At 38.7% G+C, this 23,023-nt stretch overlaps 1 protein-coding gene across 1 annotated transcript in view; it reads left to right on the top strand.

Annotated features, from left to right (window-relative positions):
- METAP1D (methionyl aminopeptidase type 1D, mitochondrial) overlaps positions 1-22,808 on the top strand; it is a 77,453-nt gene extending 54,645 nt beyond the window's left edge. The window contains exons 2-10 of the mRNA XM_055572227.1: positions 4,950-5,107; positions 7,102-7,251; positions 8,650-8,798; positions 9,348-9,390; positions 12,871-13,034; positions 19,858-19,955; positions 21,207-21,254; positions 22,154-22,232; positions 22,363-22,808. Of these exons, the coding sequence (XP_055428202.1) occupies positions 4,950-5,107; positions 7,102-7,251; positions 8,650-8,798; positions 9,348-9,390; positions 12,871-13,034; positions 19,858-19,955; positions 21,207-21,254; positions 22,154-22,232; positions 22,363-22,441 (968 nt within the window). The 3' untranslated portion in view covers positions 22,442-22,808. The remainder of the gene's footprint in view (positions 1-4,949; positions 5,108-7,101; positions 7,252-8,649; positions 8,799-9,347; positions 9,391-12,870; positions 13,035-19,857; positions 19,956-21,206; positions 21,255-22,153; positions 22,233-22,362) is intronic.
- The last annotated feature ends 215 nt before the right edge of the window (positions 22,809-23,023 follow it).

The following is a 23,023-nucleotide window of genomic DNA, read 5'->3' as shown; positions in this document are numbered from 1 at the left end:
TTGAGGATAATGTTATTTCTGCCAATTCTCACAACAGCCTTGTGGTGAGGAAAGCACTACGGTTCCCATTTAGTGGTGAAGAAAGTGGGGCTCAGAAGTTTTGGTGACTCAAGATCTGTCTGACTTCAAAGCTCGTATTATTCTCACTACTGCAATGCCTCCCGGTTAGATCAATTCTAAGACTTTTCATGAAAAATACATTCTTTCTGAATGTTGGCTGGTCTCATGATGTTTATTTTTTTCATGATTAAAATAAAATTTCTTTGAAATTGAATCCCTGAGAAAACATACTTTCTAGCCAAGCATGCCAGCTACTAGAACCTGTGCACACTGTTGAAAGGCAGCTTGGAGCAGCAGAGCCAGCCCTGGATTGGGACTTCCAGGACTCTAGCTGGGGCCGCCAGAGGTGTGTCTTGGTCCCTCAACCATAAAGTAGTGACATCAACAGCTGTCCCCCTCCCTAACAGCATTGGCAAGAGCTAATGTGTGTGGAGCACCCAGAACTCTGCTTAATTACAGAAACTGGCTATGAAGTGGTAACCACTATCACTGTTACTAGTTTTATTAGTCTTACCATCATTAATAGTCATCATAATACATGCTTTTCTCAGAAGGGAAACATTTGGGAGCTTAACTTTGGTCCTACCTATGGATGCAGTTAGGGAGCCCAGAATCATGGATTGATTCCACCTGAGCCTTTCCTTGGTGATAGCTGGGATCCAGATTTTCCATTCTGTATCCACAGACTAAAGAGCCTCTTGATGAAAGTGAAAGAAGAGAGTGAAAAAAATGGCTTAAAGCTCAGCATTCAAAAAACAAAGATCATGGCATCTGGTCTCATCACTTCATGGCAAATAGATGGGGAAACAATGGAAACAGTGACCGACTTTGTTTTCTTGGGCTCCAGAATCACTGCAGATGGCGACTGCAGCCATGAAATTAAGATGCTTGCTCCTTGGAAGAAAAGCTATAACCAACCTAGACAGCATATTAAAAAGTAGAGACATTACTTTGCTGGCAAAGATCAGTATAGTCAAACTATGGTTTTTTCAGTAGTCATGTATGGATGTGAGAGTTGGACCATAAAGAAGGCTAAGTGCTGAAGAACTGATGCATTTGAACTGTGGTGTTGGCGAAGACTCTTGAGAGTCCCTTGGACTGTAAGGAGATCCAACCAGTCAATCCTAAAGGAAATCAACCCTGAATATTCGTTAGAAGAACTGATGCTGAAGCTGAAGCTGCAATACTTTGGTCACCTGATGGGAAGAGCTGACTCACTGGAAAAGACCCTGATGCTGGGAAAGACTGAAGGCAGCAGGAGAAGGGGATGACAGAGGATGAGATGGTTGGATGGCATCACTGACTCAACGCACATGAGTTTGAGTAAGTTCTGGGAGATGGTGAAGGACAGGGAAGCCTGGCGTGCTGCAGTCCATGGGGTCGCAAAAGTCGGACATGACTGAGCAATTGAACGACAACAACAGTTCACAGACTGTCCAGCCAGACCTCTGTCAGTCACCTCCCTGCAGCAAGTATCTGGTCAACAAAGCGAGTTTGGCTTGAGAAAGACGATGGATTAGGCCAACCCATCACCACTTTTGGAAAAAAAAAAAAAATAGTAACTTTTAATAGTTTTCGGATGACTTTTACATTTTCAGAGTGTTTCCTTGTGTGTTGTTAGCTCATGTTTCTAATGCGTGGAAGAGGAATATACTTTATGAAGGCAAACTGACCTGTGTCCCCTCAGCTTTGCACTCTGGGGGGAGTTATTTACCTTTGTCTACCTCCGCATCTTCAACTGTGGAGCGCAGTGATAACAGGTCACAACTTACATGGTTCTCATGAAGGTCAATGAGCTAACATATGTAAAGGGCCTAGTGCAGTAATTGATACATAATAAGTTCTCAGTGAAAAAGCTATGACAAACCTAGACAGCATATTAAAAAGCAGAGACATCACTTCGCTCTCAAAGGTCTGTCTAGTCAAAGCTATGGTTTTTCCAGTAGTCATGTATGGATGTAAGACCATAAAGAAAGTTGAGCACTGAAGAATTGATGCTTTTGAACTGTGGTGTTGGAGAAGACTCTTGAGAGTCCCTTGAATAGCAAAGAGATCAAACCAGTCCATCCTAAAAGGAAATCAACCCTGAATATTCTTTGGAAGGACTGATAGTGAAGCTGAAGCTCCAATACTTTGGCCACCTGATGTGAAGAGCATTGGAGGGGACCCCAATGCTGGGAATGATTGAGGGCAGAAGGATATGAGGGTGGCAGAGGGTGAGATGGTTGAATGGCATCGCTGACTCGATGGATATGAATTTGAGCAAACTCTGGGAATAGGGAAGGACAGGGAAGCCTGGCATGCTGTGGTTCATGGGGTTGCAAACAGTCATCTCAGACACCACTTAGCAACTGACAACCACCATTAAGTTCTCAGTACTGGAAGCTATAGTGAAGCCCATAGTTTCTTTCTCATTTTGCTTTTTAAGTATTCTTGAAGGAACTACTGTTTTTTGAGCATCTACTAAATGTAAGGCACTTTCACATGCTTTATTCCAATTAATTCTCACTTGAGACTGAAAACAAGATTCTTGCTCAGGCCCACACAGGTGAGTAGAGCTGAGACAAAAGTCCAGGCTTCTGATTTCTAGCTATCTGCTTTTACTAGGAAACTGCCCTGCCCCCTCTTAGACCAGTTCACACCCCTGGGGATGGTGGTGGTGTCTTTAGGGAAATATTGTACTTTACAAACTTTAGGGAATATGTATCTGCCTCTATCAAACAAAGGTGATATTCCTGGCAGTATTTTGTCTGGTATCTGGAATTGTTTAAAATATAATACCTGAAACAGCTCTGTAAGTTTTATTCAACAATACTATATTCAGCTTTCTGGAAGAACATAATTGAGTGAAACTTAGGACACGGACAGGCTTCCCTAGTGGCTCAGACAGTAAAGAATCTTCCTGCAATACTGGAGACCTGGGTTCAATCCCTGGGTGGGGAAGATCCCCTAGAGAAGGAAATGGCTACCCATTCCAGTAATCTTCCCTAGAGAACTCCAAGGACAGAGCAGCCTGGTGGGCTGCAGTTCAAGGGGTCACAAAAGAGTGAGACATCACTGAGTGACTAACTTTCTACTATGAAACTGAATCAATGACCACTGGAGTCTGTTTGCATCTGTGCCTTTTTTCCAGTTCACTTAGAGATCTTGAGTTTTGGGGCCAATACTCACCTGCAATTTGTGTTTCCATTACTCTAGGCTAGTAATTCTGAAACTTTAGTGTGCATGAGAATCACCCTGGATGAGGGTTTGTTAAACACAGATTGCTGAATTCATCCCACAATTTAGGCCAGTAAATTGAGGAGGGGCCCAAGAATTTGTATCTTTTCCCCATGTGATACTCAGATGCTGGTCTGGGTATCACATTTTGAGAACCAGTTCTCTAGATCAGGAGTTTGACAAACTTCTTTTCTAAGGGGCAGGTAGTAAATATGTTAGGCTTTGTGAACCACATGTTCTCTGTCACAGCTATTCAACTCTGCTACTGTCGTGCAAAAGCAGTCATGACTAATTATAAGTGAATGAGTACAACTATGTTCCAGTAAATCTTTATTTATGGATTTATGGGCACTGAAGTTTGAATTTTGCATAATTTCATGTTATAAAATGGGATTTTTCTTATGATTTTTTTTCAACCATTCATAAACATAAAAATCTTTTTCAAGTTGTTGGCTCTATGAAAACAGGAAGCAGGCTGGATTTGCCCTTTGGGTTGTAGTTTGCCAGCCCCTGACATGCAATTATGGCATGTAAGGGAGATTTAAACTACTGTTTTAATTATAAAAATAATGCAAGTGAATGTTCCTAAAAGTCTATTGGTTTAGAGAAAATAGAATGAATCAGGAAGTCTTCCTTCCCACTCCAGCCCCAATCAGATGCCCCAGAATCTGATGAATATCAATCTTCAGAAAGTTTACAGGCATATACAAACTTATATAAATGCATAAGCTCTTTTTACCTTAATGAGTTTTTCATATGTACTGCTCAGCATTTCCTAGCAATATATTGTGACATCTTCCCATATAAATATGCAGAGATGATTTAGCTTTTTCTCTTTAATATCTCTCTACTTCTCTGTCTTCTGTTGTGTAGATTTACCATAATATATTTAACCAGTTCCCTATGGATGGACATTTGGACTATTGCTCATTTTTGTCTACCACAAACAGTGCTGCAGTTCATCGTCACACTTCCATCACTGCATACGGTAGAGTCCTAGGAGATCAGCCGACGAGTCAAAGGATATGTGCATTTAAAATTTTGATAGATATTTCTAAATTCCTACTGTGGATACTTTGGGAGCCTACATTCAATTTTTTTCAGGGTTGCACCCTACATTTTTACTATTTGGTCTTTATCTGACTTGAGCATTCATTACAATGAATTTCAGTATAATGCCTCGCTGCACATGAACTTAACACAGAGTAGTAATCCTATCGAGGGCAAAAACGTGCAGCTGGCAATTTGTCCAGGATTCGTGAAAGGAAAACGACCTTAAAGAATATAAAGCCACCCAAACAGTGCCCTGAATCTAGGGTCATCCTGGACATGGCTGCGTTTAAGGTACCACAGCACAAATTGCTCTTTTTATAGGCCTGGTGTTTAGCAGATGTTTCTATATGTTTGTTTCCCACTAGGATAGAGTTTTCCATTGTCAAACATTTAAGTAAACATAGCATTAGCTAATAAATATGCTGTACTACTATTGTAGTAGAACTCAGAACATAACTGCTTTCCTTTCTGTTTGGAGCTTTTTCGTTTTTGAACCAATAAAGGATTATTATAATGATTTAATGGACGACGACGCAACAACTGAAAATGTAGCAATAAGTACGTTTTGTTTTTGTTTTGTTTTTTTTTGCTTAACATACATCTATTTCTGCTCCCAGGTTGTCATAGGATTTTCTCGTCACCACTCAATCATATCTACTTACACACACAGTCAACCAGTCAACAAAGAAGAAATTTCTTTTTCCGGAGACAAAGAGAGATTTCCCACAGTATAGTTTTGCCGGCTGCAGTTTCTTCAGCTCATCCAGTCCCGAAGGTACTGCATTGCCTATTATCTGTTGCTTTTTCCAGCCAAGATAAAGGTTAACTGCAGAAGCGATGGAGTGTTTTTGCACCTTTGATTTCTGAGGCGTCTGAATTATAATTTTTAAACTTAGTCTGTGATATAAAACTGTGGTTTGGGAAGTGTTAACATCCTGCAGTTCTGTAATATTCACTTTTTAAAATAAGGCACTGAGCTTCTAACTGCTTAATTCTTTAGAATTTAAATTTCTATCATGAAATTTTCCATATTAAATTTCTACCATGAAGATAAGATTCTATGTATGTAGTTTCTTTAACTTAAAAAAAATTTTTTTTGACAACAGTTGGAATCATTTAAGAAAGATTCCTTGAAACCAATACACTAGGCGTTTTTTCCCTAAAGCTTGCTGTTACTTTTCTGTGTTACTATTAATGCTGTCTTTCAATTGCCCTTTAGAGTAAATTAAATAAAACATCTTGTCTCAAAGCATTCTTGAGTTTTTTCAGAGAGTATAATTCTGTGAAAGACAATCTATCCATTTTTCCAGATGCAATGTAAAGAAGGTGTGGGGGTCATTAGGAAGAGTGAGAATAGCGGGAAGAAAGAAAGATTTGCCACGAAAATCACCTGCTTTCCCTCTTTCTATGACTTTTTTTGCAGGGTAGTAAATCAACATTAAGTATATCATACTCCCTGAAGGTGAGTGGCCCATTTTTGTGACAAGGGCTGACAAGACAGGCCATCAGAGCCCAGAGTATGTTTCTGGTATTTCCTTAGTAGAAAACAAAAAAGAAGTCTCCAGAGAGATGAATGTATTGTTTTAGAATTTCAGTGACAAGCCAACAGCCCTTCTGCCTGTGGTTGTAACCTGGCCAGATTGCAAAGCCAGGAGGAGGCAGGGCTGTGGAGACAGGAGTGCTTTGTGGGCACTGGCACCGAAGCTGTAGGAGGGAAGATGCTCACTCCACGCTTGGCTGTGGCAGCCCAAGTGGTGATGTTACCTGTGTCAGAAAGGCCCATCTGAACACAGGGATAAGTGAAGGTCCTTAAATCCTGTGTGATGCAGTTCACAAAGCACGGAGCCCTAACCTTAGCCCTTCCAGAGTTGCTGTGATGTTCATTGAATAGTGTTATCTCCCTCAGCTTCCTGTCCCCAAAGTCTGTGTAGCCTTACTGGGTGCTGTTCACCAAAACTCATGTAGCAGTTGCCATAAATAGTTGGTAAAGAGCTGTGCAAAACCTGGGTCTGAAAGGAGCTCTGTGTGTGAGACAGTATTTATTTGCTGAATACCGCCCATGGATTTAAGTTAGTGGGGGAGAAGGTTCTCCAAGGGTGGTCAGAGTTGAACATTTTGAGTTTCAGAGGAGGGAGGAGTTTGTTTTTGACAAATTATGAAAGTGTGCAAAGTATTTTTTATGTACTTGGGGGAAAAGAAAGGAAAAGGCAAAAGAGCTGTTTTGTTTTGTCCTGTAGTTCCTTCTTAGTTTGGGTACAGTTGCAACATGTAGGGGAAGTGTGTATTTGATAGGCATCCATGAACTTGACAGTCTGCCTTTTACATACATTCATTGGGAGAGGGTGTTGTGGACTACCCTTTGCATAAATTTTATCTTTGTGTCGAGGAGATGAAAGCACTCTTAATTAACCATTTGGCGGTTGGGGAACTGGGTGCTATTTGTCATCAATAGCAATTCTAACAGGGTTGGAGGAGGAAGAAAAGAAAACTCCTGTTTGTTTTGACCAGAAGTCTCCTTCAGTCCAGTGTGACTCAAAGCACCAGTAAGGTTAACAGACCATCCAGAGGCAGCACTAACAGGCCACGTTAAGTTCAAAAGGGCAGGGGAAGGAACCGGGGGCAGCCTGGAGGGTCTGTTGTGCTGGCTTCGGAGGTCGATGCTCCGGCAGGAAGGGCAGAGCTCCATGAAGCAGGAGGCTGTGTGCGAAAAAATGATCCCATTGTCGTGCGCTGGGTTCTGATCTTCGTTTTCAATCCTTTTTCCTCAAGCACATAAAGAAGCCAGACTATGTGACGACAGGAATTGTACCCGACTGGGGAGACAGCATAGAAGTTAAGAATGAAGATCAGATTCAAGGGCTTCGCCAGGCTTGTCAGCTGGCCCGACATGTCCTCCTCTTGGCCGGGAAGAGTTTAAAGGTGGCGTCTCACGAAGCCTCGCAAGACTTGCATAAAGGGCAGCAGACCTTCCCCGCTTTTCCCTATTTCCTTTAACTCTTCTTTTGTACACATCTAATTTGTTAAAAATTAAGTAAAACCTTGGATAGGGGACAGGAATTGTGCATTTTCTGTTTATTCAAAAGATAATTTAAAATCCAAAGTCAGTGTTAAGTAGCACAATTCTGAAGATAGCTTGGGCTCAGTCAGCCTATCCAAGTTGCTCCATGACAGACAGCTTTGACTTCCGCCCTCTTATTCCTGCCTGTAATTTCTGCTTTTATTCCCCACATTATTTCTTGTGCCTGAAGAGTTGCTTTGCCTCATACTTTGGCTCCTATTTTCTTGCATTGGTTCTGCAAAGAAAGATCAGACCAGACACACCAAGCTGTAGGTAATTCAGCAATGTAATTGTATGCAACTATCTTACTATAAGATTTAGGTCTTTCAGAATAATCTGAAACTGAATCTGAATCCTGCTATGTAAGGATCATAAAAGAATATACCAGCCTATAGTTTCCAAAAAGTGGGCTGCATTTAGGAAATGAGACTCAAATATGAAACACTTGGTGTAACATCTGTGTGATAGACTTGTTATCAACGAACCATAATGTGAATATAAAATAGCATAAAGAAAACAGTTGAAGGAATGTTAATTTTCAATAAAAGATCTTGTTTTAGACTTTTACTTATACGAGTTTATGGAGACAGTCTTTATGTGCCCACAAAACTTGATTTTAGTTTTCTTTTAGTTTGGGAGCAATTTGGATATCTTCTAGTAAGGGAAAAATATTTTTAAAAACACACTGATTTGTTTTGGTATGAAAGATATCAAGATTAGTGAACCAGAATCTCTACCAAATGTATCAAACTAATTTTTTCAGATGATGATCCATAACCTCCATGCCATCACTGCAAAACCCATGTAATGTTTTGCTGGGATAAAAAGGCATGGGTTGACCTACTTTTCAAGCTTTGTCACCTCAACTGACGATCCTTTTGAGAATTTATATGCCTTGATCAGCCGAGGCCACTAACCATTCAGGAAGAGGAAGGAGTTGCCTCAGAACGTGTTTTTTAAATCTCCAGGCTAAAAAGGAATCCTGTCATTTAATGATTCACAAATGATTGAAAGGATCTTAGAGTTTAAAATGGCCATTTCCTAATAGCCCATAACACCACCGTATACCCAAACAATTGTCAGAAAGGCACAGTTTAGGATTTTGGTGTTAATCATAATTAATTAAAATGTTATATCACAAGCTTATCACAGTAAATTTGTACAACCTCATCTGGAAGGGCTGTAGCTATAGGCATAGTCAATAAATACAGGAGATCTCTCCAACTGTCACTTCACAGTTTCTTTATTTAATATTTCAGGTTGACATGACAACTGAAGAGATAGATGCTCTTGTTCATCAGGAAATAATCAGTCATGATGCCTACCCCTCACCTCTAGGCTATGGAGGTTTTCCAAAATCTGTTTGTACCTCTGTAAACAACGTGCTTTGTCATGGTATTCCTGACAGGTATTCATTGCTTAATAACATATTGTTCCTTTGGAAACTGAAACGTGAAACTAAGATCTGTAATGTATGTTGAAAGACACTATAGTTTAATTGAAACCTGCCTGCAAACTTTTGAAACCGATTATGGTAAAGCAACAATTTTGAAGTATTTTGTTTCTAAATGGACATAATACCACCATTTAATGTTTGTTAAAGCAATATGTAATCTGAAAAAGTGGTTGTACATTAAATATTTCTTTTACCATCCCAAATTTTTAACCATCTACTGTTGTTTTAGCTCTTTGCGAAATTAAGGTAATAATAAGTATATTTTGTTGAGAATAAGTAGATTTTTAAACAGTGATGCCACATGTTCATATTATGTATTTCTAGTAAAAATGATATGGCTAATATAAATTAAAGATTAGATACAGTTATTCCACTCAATCCTTCTGCACTCTGAATTATCGTCACTACTCATTGGGCTTCTGATTGTAGTCATTAGGTATTTATTTTTATATTCCTTTTATTGGGATCTATCACCATTTTTTTTTTCTGTTTATGTTTCAGTCGACCTCTTCAGGATGGAGATATTATCAACATTGATGTCACGGTGAGTAAATCATATAAAAAAGTCTTTGATCAACTTCAGAATTGCTGGTAGCAACAGGAAGAAGAGTGGATTGAAAACGTGAACTGCGCCGATGGAAGTGCTGTTTACTTCTAGACCCAGACGCAAGCAGCTGGTTTCCTTTTTTGTCTTTAACGCTGTGTTTATTCCAAGTAAACCCAGGCCTGACTTGAATTTAGGGCTGGAATCAGATGCACTGAGATCAATGTTGGCCTAAGTGAAATGTCAACCCAATCCTGCTATGTGTCATGTTTTTGAGAAGGTGTAATTGTTATTGATCCACTGTGTAGTTAATGCAGAGCCCTACAGCACTGGGCAGCTGCTGAAGCTAGATATATATGAGATGAGCTAAGGCGAAGAAAGCCAGCATTTTTCCTTCACTCTGCCAAGATTGATCTTCCTCTTCCTGCTGATTTTGAGTGGGGCCTGTCATTATCTTACTCTGTCATTAGGGGCTACATTGGCCTGTGTGTGTCAGTCTATTTGGACAGAAACTCTTTTGCTAGCAGTGTTCCTTACATTTATTAAAATCCCTGAAGGTAACGTTGTGTTCCATTTCTGATATAGACAGCCTGAACTCGAAGCGTACACGCAGAGTGCTTTTCTCTCCTGAACTTAAGTTTTCACCAAATGGTTAACAGCCTTTCTTTCAAATAACAGCCCCAGGTAATTTAACACAGGAACTTCAAACTGTACAAGCTCTAACCTTTTCTAATTTTCTTAGCCTTTCACATTTCTCAGACTTAGGTTATTTGTGCTTTGGCAGTTCGTTTTACTAAAAAATTATGTAATGGTACCTTAGGATAATGGAGATTGTACATAAATTCTATACATCTGATGACTCATAAGTATATTTTAAATAAATAAATAAATAAAAGTAAACATCTGCTGAGAACTAGTTGAGACAGATAGCATTCAAGGAGTATTTTCTCTATTAGTGAGAAAATATTCTTAATAATAGGATTTCATATCCAGGTCATGAAACGTGGATGGGAGTGGGAATGTGGTAGAGGTTGGCATCCAGTGGTTTAGTTCAGTCTGATTTTTAGTTGTTTAAAGTAATTCAACCTTTTCTCTTCATAGCAGTTTGTCTTAGTATATAGCCAAAAATTCTTTTATGGTGGATACTCTCTATATCATTTTGTCCTAGATACTTAGAATACTTGAACATTTGCTCCACATATATTGCTGCTCTCTCTCCAGCTCAGAATATGTAGAAGGAGGTATTTTATAAAGTATACATGAAATAAAGTATTTTTGATTATGCACTTTTCTTTTAGATTAAACCTGACTTAGAGGCTATCCATTTATTATCTTACCTAATCATCCCTAATAAAATATTGTTGCTTTCAATGAAATCAGCATGCCCTTCCCACCTGTTTCCAATGTGCCCAAAGAGAATAGTCTCTGCCTTTCCTAAGTTTCCTGAAGACTTTCAGTAAACAATTTCATTTTTAACATTCAAATGATCAAAGTGAAATGTTTTCGAGTGTCTCGAAATGTGAGGACTTTTCACATGGCACAGTGGTAAAGAATCTGCCTGCTAATGCAGGAGACACAAGAGATGTGGGTTCAATCCCTGGGTCAGGAAGATCCCCTGGAAAAGGGAATGACAGCCCACTCCAGTATTCTTGCCTGGGAAATTCCATGGACAGAGGAGCCTGGCGGGCTACAGTCCATGGGGTTGCAAAGAGTTGGACACATCTAAACACATGCACAGAGCAATGTGAAGGGACCAAGGAAACATGCAGGTCAGTAACTGAAATTATATTTCTTATGAAATATTTTATTAAATGAAAGGCTTCATTACTTATCAGAAAATACTCATTACATTTTATAATTGTTTACATCTAGTATATATCACAAGAAAATAGACTTCCCCTTGAAAGTTGAATGTTTAAAAAAAAAAGATGTGATATCCCATAATAGTTGCTCAATAAACATTTTAAATGTTATTAAATTATTAATAAATGAAGAATTAAATAAATGAAATATAAAACAAGAATAGTTTGTGGATAAAACCAATAATTATAGATAACTGCCACAGACTTTCAAAAGTATTATTTCCATATATATTGCATCTTTCAAGTAGTCATTTTCAGACTAGTGAAAAGTAATATGAAAAGGCAAATAATGATTTTTTAAATACATTTTTACTTAAATAGCAACTATAGAAACAGAGTTACAATTTTGTCTTAATAATTACTCTTTATTAATAAATGTTATATTCTTGTGTATAAAGTAAAAATTTGTACTCTCTTGGGTTACGAATGGGAATAAATATATAAAACACTGTTGTATTGCAAGGTGACTTGATATAGTAGAAAAAACACTCAATTAGAAGCCAAGAATCCATCATATTGACCTGGATCTGCCTCTTGTTTTCTGCCACCAACCTTAGACAAGTCACTTGTCTGTGCCTCTGTTTCCTGACTTGAAAAGTGGAGATAAAGACTTCTCCTGCCTCCCTTACAGAGCATACAAGAGTATTTTTATTGAAGACGAGTATACAGATTAATTGCATATTAAAACAGAAAGCTCAGATAAACATCTTTTTTTTTTTAAAACATCTTTTTTATTACAGTTCCTGCATTCTACTTCATGAGAAAGAGAAATGTGAAAAATAATTACATAGGACAAATTTATGCAAAATAGCAAATTCCATGCTATATCAAAGGATCAATATTCAACCAGTCTCCGCTACCTTCTGTATTTATTACAGTGTTTGGTGATTATTGATTTTTATAATGAATATGGTGTCTTTCAAGATCCTGCAGGGCCTTCTGAGTCATTGAAGACAGATAAAATGCTATTTTCTGTAATTTAATTCTTAAACCTGTTTTGTTATATTCTGATTCTTTAAAAATCCATGTATAGTGTTTTCTGTTAACATTCTGCTATCTGGAATATTTGATTAAGATTTCACTTCCAGACAGGATTTTTCTATAACTTATTTCATTCCGATATTGAGCCACTTCAGTTCTTGGAACTGAATTCTTCTTCTGTCTGTTATAACACTGACACATCTCTCTTATTTCTTCTTGTCATTATCTATCACTTCCAAGTGTGGGACTGGTAAATAAAAGAGAAGTATCTTTATGATACTTTAAGAAACCTTTCGCTGTGTGAAATACTTCTGAATTCTCTAAACCTATTGTAGTAATCATGGGTCAATGTCTTTGGTCACTATTTTTGCATATATAATTTTGCCTCAGAAATAAAATGAGGACTCAAACTGTTAAAGAATATTGATAATCATAGTGCTGAAAGAGCCATGCTAGTCATGTATTTATTTAAACTTTTGTAATATCATTATGTGTCTGTTTCATGTTTCTGTAAACTTAATAATTCTGGAAGGGTGAAACACATGAATTTACTAAATATATAAAGGAATGCAATGTAGACTGTAGGAGAATAGATTTTTAAACAAGGACCTATTTGTAAATTTCTGCCTGTGTTTAGGTTTACTACAATGGCTACCATGGAGACACCTCAGAAACATTTTTGGTGGGCAATGTGGATGAATGTGGTAAAAAGTTAGTGGAGGTTGCCAGGAGGTGTAGAGATGAAGCAATTGCAGCTTGCAGAGCAGGGGCTCCCTTCTCTGTCATTGGAAACACAATCAGGTAAGCCTTACAGTGACAAATAAAGGGAGGGTTGGCAGATGGTACAAAGGTTATTGGTGGCTTGGTGTAAAGTTGATGACATGTTTTATGATTCAGAACCATCATTTCAGTCTGATCAGTATGTGAACTGCCAGGGTGCAGTGCTGTTCCCTGAGTTAAAAAAAAAAGAAAACGATTTCAAAAAAGTGAATTATATCAGGTCAACAAAGAAACTGATAGAAGCAGCAAGCAATATTCATATGACTGCTTTAGTTTTAGCTCGACGTATTGGTCTGTAGTGTTCCTATATTCAAACTCATACCAAACATGGAAGGGTAGCTAAGAAAAGGTAAGTATCTCAAGTCTTGAATAGGAGACAGGAGAAAAGCTAGATTTTATAAAGGCATGAAGTGAAATTATTCCTGTGACAGAAAGATAAAAAGCATTAGCTCAAGCAAGGCTTACCTTTCAAATTAGTGGATTAGCAGACAGCCTGAAAGGGTGATCTTTTTTTTTTGGTCTGGTTCATTTTTCCTGTAAACAGCTGTTTACTTTCCACATAGCCTTCTCTGCTCGCTTTTTGAGAGTATGTGTATTTTCTGAATTCAAGACTTTTCTTTGTAATCTGTTACCTATTTTAGATCTCTTTTTTTTCCCCTAACTGTTTTGAAGTAGATGTGCAGAATATGTGTTTTCATTTAAAAGTAACATATTTTCTTAAAGATGGTTACATTAGTACCTTTTAAAGTACTGCTCTCATTAATATGAACCATTGAATACTTCCCATTTGTCTGAAGGATGGAAGGCTTAGTCACCTTGAAAAGATGTTGCCTTTTTTCTTCGTAAGCCTTCGAATACTCTAAGAAAAAAGGCAGTAAAATATCAGTTAAATATATTTATGGCTTTAAAAATATTGTAACAGTGTCTGAATCAAACTTTAGTAAAATCTCTTTGGGTTATATCGGAGAAGCTTTTATTGAAGACTTTGAACAAAATTGTGTTTTTGACAGTTTTAAATTATAGGCTAACTAGCCTGGGAAAAAAGGATAGTGTCTCTCTGTTCTTTCATAGGAAATGTTGAATCAGACCCCTACTGGGAAAAGAAATTTAATGCATATCTCACTATCTTACTGTCCATGAATATAATAGAAATGAATTCAAAATGCAGTTTTATTTTTGCAAATGGGATGAGTCGATAGATGTACCTCATATTTTTGAACACCTAGGGTTCAACAAATTTACTGGTGGTGTTCTTGCATTTTAACAAAATTTATTCTTCAGTAGAAGGGGGCAGAGAACACTAGATTCTTATTCAAGCATTCTATCGAGCTCTGCATTCATGGCTGTGTCTAAAGGGCATGTCAGCCTTTGATTCTCTCTGAGAGGTAATTATCCTTTTCCTGTCACGGAACAACAAATGATAGCTAACTACAGAGGCACATTTGCAGTAGTCACATTCATCAACTGCAGAAAAAAAAATTCAATTTAATTGTGCAACACAGCTGCACATGGGCTTTTGAGCATTTCTGTTGTTCTCCCTGTCTCGCTATTCCTCCCTTCAGATCTATTTTTTAAACTTTTTTTTTTCTGTTTTTTTTTCCCCCTTTTTTTGTCTCTTCTTCCATTTTTACTCTCTGTACTTTCTTGTTAAAGTAATTTTCCTTTGTGGCTCTCATTCTTTTTTCCCCATTGAAGGCTATGAATGTAGAAAATTATCACAATTACTCATATAATTGAGCCTCTTTGTAGCAAGTGCAACTCCAGTAGCCTTTCTCCATCATGAAAATGGTTTCATTATAGGGTTTTTCATATTCTCTGACACCATCTACACAGAGGAACAGGCGTGCAGATGAGACGTACTAGGAACAGGCTAGATCAGTAAGGTCACAGTAGGAATAATTAGCTCTGCTATGGAAAGAGCATCTAGGCCTTTTACTGCTACATAAATGTACTGTCCGTGGCTTTTAGTCACAAAAAAACTTACTAACAAATGGAGCTCCCGCCTACTACTTTGAAAAAAAGATTTGTATCAACACTACAATTTTCCATCATTAAGACTAATAACACAGAGCCTAGTATACATCAAGGGGAATAAAAAGAAAAATCTCACATTCAAGTGGCGGCTGGGTGCTGACCTTTGTTCCCTTTTTTTGTGTACGACTTAACTCTTTACAAAAAAGAGCCACACGCCACACCAACATGCAGGTGAACTCCAGCTAGTACTAGCAAAGCATAGCATTCAGTCGGAAAATCTGATAAATCTCCATGCAGGATAATGCATTTCATTACATATTCACTACATTAATTCTAGCTACATAAAAAAAAAGAAGAAGAGTAAAATTGAAAGTGACATTGAATTTTAGCTATCTGGATGCAAAGGTCAGTTTTCGTAGAGAATGAATCTGCATGTACAGGCTCCTTTGAAAACTAGATCAGTCCCAACAACTGCACTCACAAAACTATGTGAAAAATAGCACAGACAATGAACTTTTCCCGTTACCCTAATGCATTTCATTATTTAGACGGTTTGTGTCTGCCTCTGAGAAGGAAACTGGCCCCGAGTCTAACAAATATTTGTTCTGATGTGTTAAGGCAGTATTTCTGGACATCTGTTATTTCGCCTTTTCTTATTCAGGCAAACCCTCAAGGGAGTAAATAAACAGTCTCCACCTTTAAGCCAGAAGTACTCAGAATCATTATAGACCAAAGGTTTACAAACATCTTTCAACTCAGCCTCGATTAAGATATTCACCATCATTTGCATAGCCTCTCTCTGCTGATACACCATTGAAAGAACATTCAAGCATCTTTCAGTAGGATGATGTCAAAACCTGGAGATCTTTATAGGAAATTTTGAAATTCTCTGAAACCTAAAGAATAGGATAATATCTCCGAAGAAGTGCTGGCTAAAAGAGTTCTCCCTGTGCCCTTCTTTTTTATGAGGGATGTCTAGTGATCTTTAGGTTACAGCGTTATTATGCTCACTGTACCTCCATTTGCGTTAAAATATTTCTAAATCTGTATTTTTGTAATTATCCTTCGATGATATGAGCTGTACATATGAGGATACTGTGAATGTGTAGATTCATGCATCACAAATATGTGACAGTTCAATCACAAATGATTTAAACTTATCCTTGTAAATGTCATGGTGAAAGTATCAATGAATGGTTTTTAATGTTTAATTCATAAGTATATGTTTTGATATTAATTTAGAAGAATATAAAGCAGATTTTTAAAAATAATCTCTTTCTATTAGATTATGCACATTTAAACAATAAGTGGCTCAGGCAAAATAAGTCATTTTAATGTCATCTGTGATGGATTTTTTCTTGACAGCTACTGTAAATTACAATTACACTGCTTCTCTCTGCACATGAAAGTAAGCATTGCAATAAATTATCTTTTATTTCAATCCATCATGCCTGCTTTTCAGAAACAGAAAACCTCAAATAAAAGTTCAGCACTATTGTAAGAAAAATACAGTAATTTGTAATCCAGTTTGAAACAAAAAAAAAATGTACTCCTCTTTTGGAAAACAGTTGTTGACTTTCAAAAATATTACTAATTGTACTTAAACATTCCTTTTCAATTAGAGGGAATCCCTGAATTTGTGCATTCCTGCATCCAAAGACTTGGAGAAGGAAATAGCAACGCACTCCAGTGTTCTTGCCTGGAGAATCCCAGGGACTGGGGAGCCTGGTGGGCTGCTGTCTATGGGGTCGCACAGAGTCAGACACGACTGAAGCGACTTAGCAGCAGCAGCAGCAGCAGCATCCAAAGACTACTGCTTAAAATAAAACTCTGAAAAAAATTAAGTAAAATTCCATGACTTAGAAAATCAGGTGCCATTTGAGATCCTTTAATTAGAGATGTGACCATTTGGAAATCAGTTCTGTTGATAGAATTCATATAGAAATAGTAATAAAACTATTTCCATGTGCATTTTTATTCCTTTAGAAGAGTGTGTACTTAAAAATAGTACTCCTCTGCCCTCTTGGGGAATGTATTCTTAGTCATGAAATATAGTTTAAATGTATGAAGAATTTTAATATATCTAGACAAAACTTTTGTTGAGGAAAACTATCTCATGAAAGGGGATTCAAATTAAGAGAACAGTCACAGGATGAAATTCCTTAAGTTCTAAAAGAGAGATGAAAATCTCTCTTTTAACTCTAAACCATACCTGAAACTGTAACACAGAACTGTAACACAGAATAATTTTCAAGTTCATAAACTCCTTTATATGTCTCTCTCCTCCTCCCCAAATATTCCATATGAAGGGCTTCAAATCCCAAATGTGCTCAGACTTAAATAAGTGAGCTGCTGTCTTAGAGAGTTTTTAGTTAGAAAAAATCAGAACAGAAGAGCTAATACTCAGAGAGTTCTTTTCAGCAGATTTCAACAAAAAGAAGGCAGATTTCATCTGTGTAATATCCAAGGCAAGAAGACCTTCATGCTCAGAAATAGGTCACAACCCATGATGGCTGGTGTTAAGGAGTAACCGTATGCTTTGTGGGCACCCCTGCCCACCCAACACTTCCACTTCCCCCAACACACTACTCAGGAGAAGCCTGCATGCTCCACTTTCCTGTGCCACAACTAGGGTTTCTAGTACTTGATTTCACTTTAGAGCAGACATTTGCTCCTACAGATCGCTTGGATTGTCTCCATGAAGTTAGATTTAAATCTTAGAATCATGTAAATTAATCTTGGGCTTCCCTTATATTCCAAAATAGAAGAACAGTACACAGTACAATGGTAGAAGGGGCATGCTTTTCATCAGTAATTAGAAACATTAATGAGATTTTATTCCATTCAGTCCCAGGAAGTATGTTGTAAAACAGCTAACTACCAATCCAAAAGGAAAAGACCCTAAAAAGCAGACAGGGGTTTTTATTTAGTTCCTGAGAATCAACCACTGAGACAGGTACTCAACCAAGGAACTGAGGGAAATTTGTCCTGATCTTCTCCTCTTTCCACATGGCTGTGAATTCCTCTGACCTTTGCATCCATGACATATACATTCTATGATCCTCCTATAACCAAAAGTTTCAGCAGGATCCAGGCAGTAAATTGTTGTAGAAAGCACTCAGATATCTTTAGCCACCTAGTAATTGCACAGCTTCTTTTATGAAGAGGAATGAGAGAGATGAGGGGGGAGGGACCCCAAGTGTTTTTTCATAGTGGGCTTTCTTCCTATCCTCTCATCAGAAATTAAAATGAAGATTGCCACTGTAACACACGTTCACAATGTAGCTGTGATGCTTGCCAATCAGTTAGAGCTTATTTTTTTTTTTTTAAGAAAAGAAAATAGAAGAACAGTTTATAGTGAATCCTCTTAGAATTATTAAGGTTTGTTGGGACATAGATAACATAATGGGTAGATAGGTAGATAAGACCTATTCTTACTTAAAAAAAAAAATCTAGATCAGCATATCTTACTGAATAATCTCTCTTCCAGTCTCTATCTACTCTCCATCCTGAGTTTTTATTCAGGAATTGTGTGGGTCAAATAGAAGCAACTTGGAAAAGTTGTTATACCTCCTGTCCAGAGTGAAAAGACACACAGAAATAAGTATAACCATAAAGAACAAATTAAGAGATAAAAGCATTCACTTACCGTTCCTCTCCTCAACACATGTATAGCTCACCTATTTCTGTTACATGGAAATTAAATCTGAATGAGAGACTGCCCATCTGATATTTATGGTGACATCCTGGCCTAAGTGAAGACATTTTACAGGTCTGGAGATGAAGGTTAAAAATGCCTAGAGAAAAGTATTTTGACAGAAATGCTCATAAAGATGCTGGCTAAATGTGCCTTTGAGTTTGTGGTAAACCAAACCAAAGGGCTGCTGAAAACTAGCTTGGGATCCAAGAACTTTGGTTTGGTTAAGAATTTAAATAGTAGTCCTATAAATCCCAATCCATTATTATGGTTAGGGTTAAGGCACTTTGCTCTTCATCCGCATGAAAATATAAATTGTTCATGGTATGTACATTCTTGTCTTTCTGGTGCTCCCAGAAATGAACATGTCCACCTGATTTCAAAAACAACTCCTTAATCTTGTAGGTGAAGGTTTTAGGGTTGGATTCTAAGATTTCACTTATATGGAATAAATGGAATCCAAAAGATTCGCATGTAAAAGTAACTAATGTAGCATTAAGAATTAGGAATCACAATACTAGCTTCTCTTAAGCATCATAGCAATTAAAAAGCATATTTTATGAATTCTGTTAATGGTATAGGTCTTGAGTAGAAATCTCAAATAATCACAAAGTTTTTAAGTGCTTCAAGAATATTGACAAAGCAGATGTGACCTTTTTATAAATGTGTCTATAAAATGTTTGGTGTTCTGAAATAGACCAGAATAAGCAATTATAGAAGTCACATTTCAGATTGTAATTTTTTTTTCTGTTTGGTTCCCAAGTCAGTAATAATTTGTACAGTCTTTTAGTGAAACTCCATACAAATCAGGCAGGTTTGTATGACCTGCATTACCTGCACATGTATCTTGGTTATATTGCACTGTATATATGTGCATGAAGACTCTTTGTCTAAAAGTGACCTCGTTTGAATGCTGTACTAAAGTAATTGAAGCAAACTATTGTGTTAGCTACATATCTTTTTTCTTCACGTATCCAAAGGGAGTTGTTGCAAGCTGTGACAAAATATACAATTTTTCCAGAATAATGAAAACAAATTGTTACCATATGACTCTAAATAGAACTGATTTTTTTTTTCTTTTTCAGAGAATACTTTGAAGGGACTTTGTCTTATCTGTATATGCACTTTAAATGATCCAATTTAATTCAGTATTTTGTTTGGTCACTTTTAAAGCCAGATAACTCATCAGAATGGTTTGCAAGTCTGTCCACATTTTGTGGGACATGGGATAGGATCTTACTTTCATGGACATCCAGAAATTTGGCATCATGGTAAGAAAGAAAGTTTGGGAGCTGCTTATTGAAAGGAATCAAGATAAAGCAGTTTTGCTCCTGAGTCTCTTGCTGCAACGTGGAATTCACATTGTCATCCTTCCCTATGAGGGTGTGTGTGTGTGTGGGGGGGTCCTATTTAATCCTAACCAGCATGTTACTATGTTACTGAATTAGAGCCTGCCATTTCGATCCCCAAATAAGCTTTGTTTTGCTTTTTGTCTTCTCCTGAAGGGTGATGGCTGGAAGGCACAAGGGATATTTGTCTAGAAAAAGTTACTGAAAACAAAACACCACTGCATCAATGTCCCAGCAGCATGCACATAGGACTGTTTTCTGTTTTTCTTTTTCTACCCCCTTCTCTAACTGCTGACTGTTGTGGTTAAACTTCATTACATCCTACACAGCGTTGACAGCTGATGTATTTAGCAGCATGTACTCTTTAGTGATTCCTAGATTATACCCAGAGTCCCTCGTTTTTCACGGCCTGGATGTTCTCCCTACAGTGAGAAGGCAAGGGTGGGCCAGAAGGGGTGGGGGATTTGGGTTAGACTATGAAGCAGTTCTGTGGAGTGTCCCCAAGAGGCATGCATACCTGGACAAGCACCAAAGGAAAGTTGATCCTGGGGCTTTGACCTGTGTGCTTGGGGGTGGGAACAGCCCCATAGAGGAACTACTAGCTGGAATCCACCCCCTGAAAGATCCCTATACACTAAGCAGGTCAGAACTTCCTTTAGGCCAAAGAACTTCACCTGAGCCAGCTGTTAAGAGGCCCAGGCTGGAGTGCAGAAAGGGCCTCTCAGGTGTGTGCCCACCCAGTGCCAAGCCCTAGAAGTATTTCAGGTCACCCTTGTTCTTCCCTCCTACCAACATGCCCTCCCTTTGTCTCAGTTCCCAAGATGTCTTCCCCTTTCCCTTGGGAGGTGGAAGCCAGCAAACCTCAGAGCAAGTGGCCAGAGCAAGGGGACAGTAGATAGGGGAGCCCCAAAAGTGTCTCAAGCACCTGGGCTGCTCAGCCTTGGTGCACCCTTCCTAGGGGCCCTGACCCCAAGCTCAGAAAATGCAGAGGCTGAAGGCCCAGGAGCCCTGTGCTTAACCCCTGGGTAGCCACCACTCAAGATTCTAGCAACCTCTTCCTAAAAGAAAAATAAAATGACCACTTTTTTGTGCAGCCTAACCCTTCTAATCCATTTCTCTCTGTTTTCACCATATCCCATCCCCACGCCCCACACTTGTATTTTTGTCTTACAGCGAATGACAGCGATCTACTCATGGAGGAAGGCATGGCGTTCACCATAGGTTAGTGCTAAGTTCCTCTTCAGAGAGCAGGGGCTCCCTGGCACGGAGCAGCAGCGCTGGCCTAGGCCAGGCAGTCCAGTGAAGGACTAATAAAGCCAATCAGTGTAATGAAATAATTCAGATGCATAGTAAACCTAATTAAATAATATCCTCGAGCCCCATCTTCCTAAATCAGATATTTACCGACACATTTAGGAGACGGCAGCCCTCCAACCTTTAATTCTGTTACCAACATAATGTAGTGTTTGGTTTTTTGTGTTGCCTTTTTGCAGGGGGTTTTTTCTTCTTCTTTCATTACCACCCAGTAACCAGAGGCGATTGAGTCCCTTGCTCCCTGTCAGCAAGTGGCATATACTCTCTGTCGACCCATTCCTGGCTGATCATGTGATTGGTGTCACCACCAAATTCTAATCACCTAAAGCCCCTAAGGCATCATATTTCTGACTGTGGGGCTTAATGGAGAAGCAATTAGAGTGAAATAAGAAAATTGTTATTTGCTGATTAATGAACATTTTGAGCATGTTTTAAAAATTCAAATATTTAAAAAAACCGACTGATATTTATAAGAGGGACTGGTGTTTGGGTGGTTATTATCCACAGGGTCCTAATTAAGTCTTGATTAAAATGCCCTTTTTTCTCTAAAAAAAATTACGAAGTAGGCAACTTCATACATTTTTGAATGCCATAGCGTTTCCTCTTCCTACTGTTTAGTTTGTAGCATACTATGTAAGCAACATCAATTAGCGCTTGCGAGATGACAACATGAACTCGTTGGGGGAAGCACTGGGAGGGAGGGGGGAGAACCTTCTTATTCTTTTTTTTTTTTTTAATAATCAGTTGAAACAATGTTTGACAAGAATTTGATTAGATCACTGCAGTAAATATTTTCCTTCTTACAGAGCCAATTGTAACCGAGGGATCCCCTGAATTTAAAGTGCTGGAGGACTCGTGGACTGTGGTCTCCTTGGACAATCAAAGGTGTTTGCTTTCTGCCCGGTTGCTTTTAAATTGTACTGGAAGGGCAGTTTCGTCCCACGACGCGGGCGAGCTGCTGATCCCTGCCCCGCCGGCGCTTGAGCTCGCTGATCTCGGTCTTGTGTTGTTTTAGGTCTGCCCAATTCGAGCACACTGTTCTCATCACGTCGAGGGGCGCGCAGATCCTGACCAAACTGCCCCACGAGGCCTGAGGAGCAATACGAAGGTCGTGAGAGACCCGGGGCCCTTTTTCTTAAATTGCTGAAATCCAGCTGGAGAACTTTTAGAAGAAATTGGCTAACGGCAGGTCCCAGAGTAACCTACCTAGCACCTAGCAGCGCAGGCTAGGGAAAATGCGGTAGGACTTGGGAGCCGTTCTGAACACAAATCTGAAGCCCCAAAGTGGCCCTGCGCATTCAGAGAGACGGATCCTGGCGCGTCTGTTTCCCAACGCGGGAAAAGCATCTGGAAAGGAATGGGGACGCCCTCATTTGGAAGTCTAAGAAGTCTTAGACATGCATACTTTTCTCTTTCCCTAGCCTTGACTCTGCCCGAATAGAAAGCTTTCACCCCTTAAAACCACTGTGTCTTGCGGTTAATTTTTGAGTCTCTGAACTTATCACTCACGCGCGCGCAGGAAGAAAACCCGAGCCTAGCTGTTACGATTTTGTTGTTGTTGTCTCTTTTTCCGCCCCCTTTGTGGGTTCCACATTGGCCGACCCCGAGGGCGCTGGCCGGGCCAGCTGCCCCTCAGCCCTTCCGGTTCTTTCCCCTTCGTAGCTGCTTTGCGATGA

This window comes from Bubalus kerabau, chromosome 3 (genome assembly GCF_029407905.1).
Source record: "Bubalus kerabau isolate K-KA32 ecotype Philippines breed swamp buffalo chromosome 3, PCC_UOA_SB_1v2, whole genome shotgun sequence".
NCBI classification, from domain to species: Eukaryota; Metazoa; Chordata; class Mammalia; order Artiodactyla; family Bovidae; genus Bubalus; species Bubalus kerabau.
This window is presented reverse-complemented; position numbering and strand designations above follow the sequence as displayed.